Source organism: Lissotriton vulgaris, chromosome 6 (genome assembly GCF_964263255.1).
Source record: "Lissotriton vulgaris chromosome 6, aLisVul1.2, whole genome shotgun sequence".
Classification (NCBI taxonomy): Eukaryota; Metazoa; Chordata; class Amphibia; order Caudata; family Salamandridae; genus Lissotriton; species Lissotriton vulgaris.
In genome coordinates, this window is record NC_141694.1 from 1,841,453,748 (window position 1) to 1,841,465,662 (window position 11,915).

An 11,915-nucleotide genomic window follows, 5' to 3' on the forward strand; every position below is an offset into this window, starting at 1 on the left:
CTCTGTCGGTCTCTCTCCCTCTGTCTCCCTCCCTTCCTCTGTCTCCCTCCCTCCCTCTGTCTCCCTCCCTTCCTCTGTCTCCCTCCCTCCCTCTGTCCTCCCTCCCTTCCTATGTCTGTCCTCCCTTCCTATGTCTGTCTCCCTTCCTATGTCTGTCTCCCTTCCTATGTCTGTCTCCCTTCCTATGTCTGTCTCCCTTCCTATGTCTGTCTCCCTTCCTATGTCTTCTCCCTTCCTGTCTGTCTCCCTTCCTATGTCTGTCTCCCTTCCTATGTCTGTCTCCCTTCCTATGTCTGTCTCCTTCCTATGTCTGTCTCCCTTTCCTATGTCTGTCTCCCTTCCTATGTCTGTCTCCCTTCCTATGTCTGTCTCCCTTCCTATGTCTGTCTCCCTTCCTCCCTCTGTCTCCCTTCCTCCCTCTGTCTCCCTCCCTCCCTCTGTCTCCCTCCCTCCCTCTGTCTCCCTCCCTCCCTCTGTCTCCCTCCCTCCCTCTGTCTCCCTCCCTCCCTCTGTCTCCCTCCCTCCCTCTGTCTCCCTCCCTCCCTCTGTCCTGTCTCCCCTCCCTCCCTCCCTCTGTCTGTCTCCCTTCCTATGTCTGTCTCCCTTCCTATGTCTCTGTCTGTCTCACTCTCTGTCTCCCTCCCTTCCTCTGTCGGTCCTCTCCCTCTGTCTCCCTCCCTCTGTCGGTCTCTCTCCCTCTGTCTCCCTCCCTCCCTATGTCTCCCTCCCTCCCATATGTCTCCCTCCCTCCCTCTGTCTCCCTCCCTCCCTCTGTCTCCCTCCCTTCCTATGTCTGTCTCCCTTCCTATGTCTGTCTCCCTTCCTATGTCTGTCTCCCTTCCTATGTCTGTCTCCCTTCCTATGTCTCCCTTCCTATGTCTCTGTCTGTCTCACTCTCTGTCTCCTCCCTTCCTCTATCGGTCTCTCTCCCTCTGTCTCCCTCCCTCCTCTGTCGGTCTCTCTCCCTCTGTCTCCCTCCCTTCCTCTGTCGGTCTCTCTCCCTCTGTCTCCCTCCCTTCCTCTGTCTCCCTCCCTTCCTCTGTCTCCCTCCCTTCCTCTGTCTCCCTCCCTTCCTCTGTCTCCCTCCCTCCCTATGTCTCCCTCCCTCCCTCTGTCGGTCTCTCTCCCTCTGTCTCCCTCCCTTCCTCTGTCTCCCTCCCTCCCTATGTCTCCCTCCCTCCCTCTGTCTCCCTCCCTCCCTCTGTCTCCCTCCCTTCCTCTGTCTGTCTCCCTTCCTATGTCTGTCTCCCTTCCTATGTCTGTCTCCCTTCCTATGTCTCCCTTCCTATGTCTCTGTCTGTCTCACTCTCTGTCTCCCTCCCTTCCTCTGTCGGTCTCTCTCCCTCTGTCTCCCTCCCTTCCTCTGTCGGTCTCTCTCCCTCTGTCTCCCTCCCTTCCTCTGTCTCCCTCCCTTCCTCTGTCTCCCTCCCTTCCTCTGTCTCCCTCCCTCCCTATGTCTCCCTCCCTCCCTCTGTCGGTCTCTCTCCCTCTGTCTCCCTCCCTTCCTCTGTCTCCCTCCCTTCCTCTGTCTCCCTCCCTCCCTCTGTCTCCCTCCCTTCCTCTGTCTCCCTCCCTCCCTATGTCTGTCTCCCTTCCTATGTCTGTCTCCCTTCCTATGTCTGTCTCCCTTCCTATGTCTGTCTCCCTTCCTATGTCTGTCTCCCTTCCTATGTCTGTCTCCCTTCCTATGTCTGTCTCCCTTCCTATGTCTGTCTCCCTTCCTATGTCTGTCTCCCTTCCTATGTCTGTCTCCCTTCCTATGTCTGTCTCCCTTCCTATGTCTGTCTCCCTTCCTATGTCTGTCTCCCTTCCTATGTCTGTCTCCCTTCCTATGTCTGTCTCCCTTCCTATGTCTGTCTCCCTTCCTATGTCTGTCTCCCTTCCTATGTCTGTCTCCCTTACTATGTCTGTCTCCCTTACTATGTCTGTCTCCCTTACTATGTCCGTCTCCCTTCCTATGTCTCCCTTCCTATGTCTCTGTCTGTCTCACTCTCTGTCTCCCTCACTCAGTCTCTTCCCTCTGTCTCCCTCACTCAGTCTCTTCCCTCTGTCTCCTTCCCTCTTACTCCCTCTGTCTGTCACCCTCTGTCTGTCTCCCTCTGGCTGTCTCCCCCTGACTCCCTCCCTCTGTCTCCCTCTGCCTCCCTCTGTCTCCCTCTCTCTCTCCCTCTCTCTCCCTCTCTGTCTCCCTCTCTCCCCCCCTCTCTCCCTCTTTCTCCCTCTCTCCCTCTCTCCCTCTTTCTCCCTCTCCCTCCCTCCCTCTGACTCCCTCCCTCTGACTCCTTTTTGTCTTCCTCTTTCTGTCTCCCTCTGTCTCCCTCTCTCTGCCTCCCACTGTCCCCCTCTCTCTCTATTTCCCTCCCTCTGTCACCCTCTGTCTCCCTTCCTCTGTCTCCCTCCCTTGCCCTCCTTCTCCCTTCCTCTCTTCCTCTCTGTCTGTGCCTCCATCTGTCTGTCCCTGTCTCTGCCCCTCTGTCCCTATCTCCCTCTGTCTTTCTGTCCCTGTCTCTCTCTGTCACATTCTCTCTCTGTCCCTGTCTCTGTCTCTGCCTCTATCCCTGTCTCTATCTCTGTCTCCCTCTGTCTCTGTCTCGCTCTCTGTCTCTATCGTTGTCTCTCTGTCTGTCTCTACCTCTGTCTGTCTCTACCTCTATCTCTATCTGTCTCTGCCTCTATCTCTATCTGTCTCTGCCTCTGTCTCTTGTTGCTCCCATGAGAACACCCCTTGTTACACGTGTTGTTACTTTTACTGTTATTTTATTAGGTCTCTCCTAGTTTGGTGGCTTGCTTCTGCTCGTTTTTACATTGTTACATTGATACCAAGCACTTCCAGGCTAGCTTGAATCCAGTGGCAAAGTGAGTAAGGGACCCATGTCTGGGCATACCCGGCGCACTTAGGGCGAGGAAGCAAAAGGCACACAATTGATGGACAGAAAGCAGAACAAATCAAAACATTCACCCCCAGTCAAGAGATCTGGGTTAAATCCATCATTCATTTGCTCACTATGACACCCCCGTTTAGACCTGGTCATATGCAAATCAGTCTTGACCCTGTGCCTCATGGGAATAGTCCAGCCCGAACTGCCAAGCCTGGACCAAAAACAAGCATCCTAGGACCGGTTTGGGGGTTTCACCCCTCATCAGCCAGGATAGCTTGAATCCAGTGGCACAGAGAGCCCGAAACCCACGTCTGGGCATTCCTGGTGCACTGAGGGCGAGCAAGCAAAAGACACACAATTGATGGACAGAATGCAAAACAAATCAAAACATTCACCCCCAGGCAAGAGATCTGGGTTGAATCCATCATTCTTTTCCTCACCATGACCCCACCAGAGATCGCAGCCTTGGTGGCAGGGATTTCCACCAATAGTACAAATGTACTAGCATTAATTTACTCTTGATTCTATTGTAGGATATTATAACCCCTTATTCCAGGGAGGGGAGTCCTTTACGTCCACACCTAGATGTAAGTGTCCACTCGGAAATGGTGAATTAGCAAAAAAGTGTAAAGTTGCACCTAGATGTTGTAGTAAATATACACAGGAGTAAATGGACACCGGTATAGTTACCTTTGTGGAGAGAACCGAATGTTAAAAAAAAAAATTATCCAAATCTACCACCTGTTGCCAGAATAATAGTCAGCAGGTGAATATAGAAGAGTTTCATGCTCAAAACTATTGTTACAGTTAAGTAGTTAGTTTTTTATGATTCAGAATTTATTAACATTAACATTGTGTAGCAATGGCACTTTGATGATATGAGAAGTACTGGGAATTCAGCAACCATGTGATGCTACACCCCTCTCTGTCGTGGCCCACGATGCTCTTTACATGTACCTAATCCACTCTTTTTCTGTCTGTCCAACAGGTCTTGTCGGTGAGGCGGCTACCGTACCCCACGTATCCTTCAGTGCAGCTCTCACCTACCCTCAGGTGGACCCCGGAACCGTTGTTTTCGATAAAGTGCTTGTTAATGACGGCAGCTACTATGATCCCTACACAGGTGAGTGAGGATAACGCATGCACCTACATATCCCATATTATTTAAACATATGCACATAGATTAGATTTGATTTCATATCCAACAAAAAGTGAGATTTATTGCATAGACTTATATTTGCACCAGATGGTAGACAGTTGAGAGCTGATCAAGAAGATAGGTTTCAGGAAGCTGAAAAATGAGAATTGTAACAGAACCATTCATTTTACAAAGGAACTTCATGTAATTGCAAAAATGAAGTGGGACAATAAAAAAATATATGTTTGTCTTTACTGAGGTTCAATAATCTAGGGGCATATTACCAATGAGTAGCGATATTTATCGCTAACTAGGCCTAGCAACGATTTTTTTATCGCTAAGCATCGCCGGAAATTATTGCGGAGAAAACGTGCTATTAGCAACGTTTATCTCCAAAGCGATAATTTTTCCGGCGATAGCGTGAATATAGCTGAGAATACAGCGATATTCACGCATTAGCGACGAAATGCTCTTAGCCATGTTATCCACCTCCCATTGGATAACATGGCTAAGAACTGGTCTGAGCAGGCGTTAGTTTTTGGCGATAGCGGGAATATTTCCATCGCTACGCCCACTTTGCTAATAGGCAATAGCGACGTTAGCGACTGCTTTCAGTCGCTAACAGGTTGGGTACGCCCACTTTGCATGTCAGTAGCGATAAATATCGCTGACCTGCAAAGCAGGCCCCAAACCGCTTGCTATCGCCTAAAAGCTGTCGCTAACATCAGTTAGCGACAGCTTGCTAATATAGCGATAGAATTACTGCCGCTTAGCGGCTGAAAACTGCCGCTAAACCGGCGATAATTGCCTATCGCCCCCCTTGGTAATATGCCCCCTTGTATTTAAACTGAAAAAAGTTAATGACTTTCACACCGCATACTTTTCACTGACAACTGGACTGAATGACCAGCTAGCATAAATGACATTTTTCTACTTGAGAGGGTCTCCAAATAGCGCTGAAACAATTCCACGAACGCAATCTATTTTATCTGGATATGTAAGTGTACTATTGCTCCAGAGTGAGCCATCTCATTTGTCCCATTCTGTCTCTATTCCACAGTTCCTTCTTCTGCTAAACTCGAAGTATTTAGAAGCAGGTTCAAGAGCATAACAAAGCGCTATGTGAAGCTGAATGGCAGCTTTTTATTTAGCATAGAAGAAAGATATGGATATAAGTTTGTGAACCCACACACCTTAAGCTCGTTTATGGAGAATCTATTAAAAATAGGCTTGGTACAACAGAGTGGAGTGTACATTTTCCAACTTTGAACTGTATTTTCAGATTTGCAAATCTGTTAGCATTTCCAGTTTATTTTTATATAAATGTTGATTTTTAGACAGGTTAGTAGAATAAAGTCATCTGTCATGGTCTCCCCCTCTACCCCCCCTCCCCCCCCCCACACACACACCCTCTCTCACCTTCTCAAGACAATGCAAATACAGCAAAACACTTGGGAGCATCATAACGGCCTGGAAGCCTCCTGTACTTGTAAGAAGCAATCCTGTTCTTTCATATATGAAGATTAAATACCACGGTGTTATGCAATGAATTCTAGATTCACATGCTGTGCATTGTTAAACAGTGTATGGGGCCGTAAAACACGCTTCCTAAAAAAACATATTTGGTTTTGGGAGTCAAACTTAGGAGAGGGCTCTGCGACTACTCATGACATCGACTGTAAGTCCACAATGCCTCACTGCATGGCTATCAATATCATATTGGGCCCGATTCACAGAATGAACTTAAGACTAAATCCTAAACTTACTACTATTTGGTATTCACAGAATGCACTTATTACTTTCGGGATTCACAGCGTGAACTTACTACTTTCGGTATTCACAGAATAGATTTAAGACTACTAACTTTACGTCCTCACACGGGCCGAAAATTCCGGCCCGGAGGCAGAGCTTCCGGCCTAGGGGCGGAGCTTGTGGCTTGGAGGTGGAGCTTCCAGCTCGAAGGTGGGGATTTAGCCATGGCTGAAATCTCCACCTCTGGGCCGCAAGCTCTGCCTCTGGACCGGAAGCTCTGCCTCCGGGCCGCAAGCTCTGCCCCCAAGCCATAAGCCTCGCCTCCAGGCCAGAAACTCCGCCTCTGGGCCGGGATTTCCGGCCCGAGTGCGGACGTAAAGTTAGTAGTCTTAAATCTATTCTGTGAATACCAAAAGTAGTAAGTTCACTCTGTGAATCCAGAAAGTAGTAAGTGCATTCTGTAAATACCAAATAGTAGTAAGTTTAGGATTTAGTCTTAAGTTCATTCTGTGAATCGGGCCCATTGATTTTTGTCCGCCATTGGGTCAGAAGCAGAAGTTCAGAATAAAAAAAGATGATGTTTTAGGTATTTTTGGGAAGTTTAACTGGAGTTAGAATCTGTTTGCAGGGCGGAGTGAAAACAACAGCAAGAAAGAAGCAATCATAATCAAGCAAAGGGTATATTGGGTATATTCCCTGACAACAAAAAGACAGGGTAGTTTGGAAGATGGTAAACTTCGGCCCCACCCAGTCTTGTAGGCCCCCTTACTTCAAGCCTCGCATTGTGGCCCCCCTCCTCGATCCCCGCTTGGACCCTCCCACAGTCCCTGCTTGTTTCATGCTGTCCATGGATTGGGCGTAACCATGGCTATCATGACCCCGCATCCTCCCCACGCTGCCATGCAAACCGTAACCCACGCGCCAAATGCTATATTTATAACAATAAACCGGAGGAGTTTACGCCACATCTGTACCCTTCAACTCATACACAAGTACACACAGAGATCACACTGTATCAACAGTAGTGTCATTCATAATATAATAGTGAGATAATCTCATGTCACCAGTGAAAACTTTTATGGCATTTATGACATCACAATGAGCTTTGCATTTGCTCAATCAGGTGTTTGTTAAGCGCGATTTCAGTTTTATTTCATCACCATAACTGAACTTGAACTGTGTTTGTTTAAGTGAGAGAGAGGGGCAGAGAGTGTGTGTGTGTGTGTGTGTGTGTGCAAGTTCGCACGTGCAAGTGTGCATGCCTCGTAACCATCAATGGGAAGTCTGAACATAGTGATCACATACAAATACGAGGTAATCTGGGCTGTAACCCACCATGTCTCTTATGATCTATGTCCAAAATAAAAGATTTTTCAGCACGCGTGCTTTTCCAGACCCAATTGCTAGATACAGAATAATGCACAGCATGGGTACCTACAATTATCTGCAAGTTTTTGTTAGAGGCAAAGACCTTGGGGCTTATTTATGAGAGACTTTCGCTGCCAGCGCGTCACTTTTTCTGACACTCCGGCAGCGCAAACCTCTCAACCTTATCTATGAGGCCACTCAAAGCCAGATTGCTTGGCTTGGAATGGCCTCATAGGTATGGAGTAAGGCGAGGAAGTACACGTCGCTGCTTTGCCCTAATCTGCACGCGGAAGGGTTTCCATGGGCTTGCAATGAGTTCTCCCACTAAACACCCATGAGTTTTGACACTGCCCCAGATTTACTTCAGCACGTAAACCTGGGGAACACTTTACGCCTCCCAGAGCAGGCGTAACGAGGAGAAATATTTGTATTTCTCCTCATTTTTTCCTCCTTCCATGTGTGCTGCATTTTTCCTTATTTGTGCACAAATGTGGCGCATTCGTGCCCTTTCAGTTTGGCATAGGGCAAGACAGCAAGTTGACTTGCAGCGTTGCCCTCCATCATGATCGGGTAAATGGGGGCCCTTGTTTCTGAGCTCTTTGTGGTAATCCTTGAATTTTTTTAATATTTCTCCTGACTTGTGTTATTTTTACCCTCAGGTATTTTCACTGCACCTTACGATGGGCGCTACTTCATCAGCGCAATTCTGACGGGTCATAAGAATGAAAAGGTGGAAGCCGTGCTCTCCAAATCTAATGTCGCCATCGCCCGGGTCGACTCTGCTGGCTATCAACCCGAAGGCCTCGAGTACAAGCCGATGGTGGAGAACAAGCCAAACACAGGCTCCCTGGGCATCTTCAACATCATCCTGCCACTGAAGGTGGGCGACACGGTCTGCGTGGACCTGGTGATGGGCAAGCTGGCCCACTCCGACGAGCCGCTCACCGTCTTCAGCGCCATTCTACTCTACGAAGGCGAGGAGTAGAGCGGGAACTATTTATACTCCAGCCTCCCTCTGACTGTCTATTTAATAATTTTTTCTATTTGCCTGCTGGAGATGTCATGGAATATCAAACTCCTTTTAACTGAGATGAAATGCAGAGGGAAGGAAGGTGGGAGGCTAGGGAGGAAGGACACACTACTGTGGATGGACTTTGTGTTCACTGCCATCTAACATTTTCGTCGTCTGTGGGAAGCTTGTCTTCGGCTAGAGGAGGAGCGATCGCCAATGCTTTACACTGCTTGAAAAAGACGCTGGGCCTCGTTAGAGACGCAGCCCTCATCCACACTGTCCACCCTTCTGCTCCCCAAGAGCACACCGTAAAGTTGCCAAACTTTCTCACTGCCAACACTCCTGGCCACAGCACCCCCCAAGCGAGGCACTTTGAGACCAGCAGTTCTGATCGAACCATAGGCATGGATGACATTGCGTGGTCTGTCCGCTAATGGCACGTTAGCTATCTCACCTCAGTGCACACTCCTGGACATATGTCATTCCCAAGAAAATTTGGATCGGATGGTGTTCGCTTGCTGTGGCCGCTCCAGTCTTTGGTTGAGCAATGCGGTCAGCCAGTAATCCTCTCAGACATGTCCAGCAGAGGGAGGTCCCTGCCAATGTTCTTCCTGTGTCGCTGCCACTCATGATGCACACAACGCATCTCAGAGTTTCAGCATTGGGGTTGAGGACCACAAATGTAAAGGACACAAATGTTTGTCTCAATTCAGCGGGTGGCCACAGTACTCTACACCATCACGTTTGGAGTACGGGACACTCCTCATCCGCCACATTGACAGTCGCAAACAATGTAACTTTTTTTTCTAAAAAGCTATTTTTGGTATGCTTACACTGAAAGGGAGTGTCAGACTAGTGTCACATGGTATCACTGTGAAAAAGGGAGTAATGTTGCACCTGTATCAGTGTCTAGAGATCTGTTGTGTTGTAGGATTTATCAGAAAGGCAGCACCTTTGAATTGGAGCAGTTTTTTAAAATTTGTCCTACAGTGGAGATTCTCAGAATACACACTGACCAGGCCATAATCCGGCTCCAGGATAAGGTTTGGGTAAAACCTGCAGATTTACAAGTGTGCCTTTTCAATTCTTTATTTTAGATTTCAAGGTAGGCATGCACAGATCAAGGGACACTCTTGACTGCAGATATATTTCATATGCCAAGGTGCAAGGTGTGGTGAAGCGGGAGCGGTACTTGTTGAGCACATACATCTATATTCCACAGTGAGGTTTGGCGTGTTGCCTTGATAGCAATAAGTGAAAAGTATGATCAGGTATGATTGTACTCTAATTTGTACCGTATAAGAAGACACAAAGTGTGACCAACTCAGCAATGCACAAAGGCTGGGAGACATGTCATCAATGGACTGCACACAGTCGTTTCAGGCATGTCACTTGAGATCATGGACATCACTCTCTAATTATCTGGAGAAGAGACAGGGATTTGGAAATTGCAAAGATATTTTAGAAATTATAATTAAATCCAAATTTGAAATTTATGACTATACAAAATACAAGTGGTCCCCTTCTATTGTAGCTCTCAATACATGAACCTGTTTTCTTTCCAAATTATAGCAGGTGAGCAAAATGTTGTAGGAAGATACAACTATTTATGCAGTATCACATAATTTTGTAACCAGGGTGATCTAGAGTTGTATAACACTCCTAAGATATGTTTACCTTCCTTGCTCTGTTGAAAGTAACCAAAGAGGCCATGGTCCACTGTCTAATGGTTCTGACAAGCTTAAGAAAATATGGCAAATTGTGTCTGAGATATTCCCTGTGACTTTAAAGTCTTACCTCAAGGATTGCTGTCATGGTTCATTCATTCATTCAGCCAAGTTAACTATAGACCAGTCAACCACACTCTGTTGTGTATGCCAGCATCATGTCACCCCCAATGCACGTGCCTTTACCCTTACCAAGGGTGCTTCACTGTATCAGCGGTTCCCTAGCCTGCCTTGATCCCTAGTTGAGTCAATGTTTTTACCCAAAATGTGATCTTACCCTGTGTTTAGGTAAGGCCCCAATAAAGTGTTTTTGATGTCTCGTAAGGTAATTTCAGTTGGAAAACATTTGAATTTATAGTCCGGACTTGAACCCAAAAGGATGTCACCTTCCTGCTTGCACGACTTCCACTAACCACTCAGCCTGCTGGAGAAGTAGAGGCCCTGTATGTAGCTGTGCATGCCCGATGTACACCATCATGCGATGCACAGGAGTTCTACGCATGTATCAGGCATGCATTACACACAGCAGTGGTGAATACCCAGGGACATGTCTCCTCATTTGTTGTTCATTCCTGCATTGTTAAAAATATTCCTAAATAAAAATATCACCTCTTTTTTTAGAAAGACTTGTTTGGCTTTGTTTCTTCCAGAGCCTCCATCTCATATTGCACAGAGCATCATTTGAGGGTGTTTTCTAGGGCCCAGGTCTTGTTCAGTCAATCAATCGTAGTAGTACTTGTAGAGCGCGCTACTTACCCATGAGTGTCTCAAGGTGCTGAGGGGAGGGAGCTGCTACTGCTCGAAGAGCCAGGTCTTGAGGAGTCTTCTGAAGGCGAGTAGGTCTTGGGTCTGCCTTATGTGGATAGGGAGGGTGTTCCAGGTCTTGGCGGTGAGGTAGGAGAATGATCTGCCACCGGAGGTCGTTCGTTGGATGAGGGGGGACAGCGGCGAGGGCGAGGCTGGCGGGAGGGGGTGTAGAAGCTGAGTCTGCTGTTAAGGTAGGCTGGTCTGGCGTTGTGGAGTGCTTTGTGTGCGTGGGTGAGGAGCTTGAAGGTGATCCTCTTGTCGACGGGGAGCCAGTGTTGGTTTCTCAGGTGGGGGGTGATGTGGCTGCGGCGGGGAATGTTGACGATCAGTCTGGTGGAGGCGTTTTGAATGCGTTGTAGTCGTCGTAGGTGTTTGGCTGGGATTCCTGCATAGAGGCATTGCCGTAGTCCAGTCTGCTGCTGACGAGGGCCTGTTTCACCATTCTTGTTTTGGTCGGGATCCAGTTGTAGATCCTGCGGAGCATGCTGTAGCAGGAGGAGGAGACGGCGTTGACCTGCTTAGCCAAGGAGAGGGAGGAGTCGAGGATGAATCCTAGGTTGCGTGCATGGTCGGTTGGTGTTGGTGCTTGTCCCAGTACGGTCGGCCACCAGGAGTCGTCCCAGTCTGAGGGGGTGGGTCCGAGGATGAGTACCTCTGTCTTGTCCGAGTTCAGCTTCAGACGGTTGCTCCTCATCCAGTCGGCGACAGCCTTCATTCCCTCGTGGAGGTTGGTTTTGGCTGTGTTTGGATCCTTGGTGAGGGAGAGGATAAGCTGGGTTTTGTCGGCATAGGAGATGATGTTGAGGTCGTGCTGGCGGGCCACTTGTGCGAGGGGGGGGGCATGTAGATGTTGAACAGCGTCGGGATGAGCCCTGCAGATGATGTCAGTGGCTTCTGATCGGAAGGGTGGGAGGCGGACGCTCTGGGTTCTGCCGGAGAGGAAGGACGTGGTCCAGTCAAGGGCCTTCTCTTGGATTCCGGCTTCTAGGAGGCGTGTCTTTAGAGTGCGATGGCAGACCGTGTCAAAGGTGGCCGACCGGTCCAGGAGGATGAGGGCTGATGTTTCACCTTTGTCTAGTTGGCACCTGATGTCGTCTGTGGCGGCGATGAGGGCTGTCTCTGTGCTGTAGTTTCGTCTGAATCCGGACTGGGAAGGGTCCAAGATGTTGTTGTCTTCCAGGTGGCGGGCCAATTGCTTGTTGACAATTTTCTGGATGACCTTTGCCAGGAAC

The 11,915-nt window shown here is 48.5% G+C and overlaps 1 protein-coding gene across 1 annotated transcript in view; it reads left to right on the forward strand.

The window, feature by feature from the left end:
* EMILIN1 (elastin microfibril interfacer 1) overlaps positions 1–10,495 on the forward strand; it is a 180,469-nt gene extending 169,974 nt beyond the window's left edge. Inside the window, exons 8-9 of the mRNA XM_086928128.1 lie at positions 3,868–4,002; positions 7,797–10,495. Coding sequence (XP_086784254.1) covers positions 3,868–4,002; positions 7,797–8,122 — 461 coding nt within the window. The 3' untranslated portion in view covers positions 8,123–10,495. The remainder of the gene's footprint in view (positions 1–3,867; positions 4,003–7,796) is intronic.
* The last annotated feature ends 1,420 nt before the right edge of the window (positions 10,496–11,915 follow it).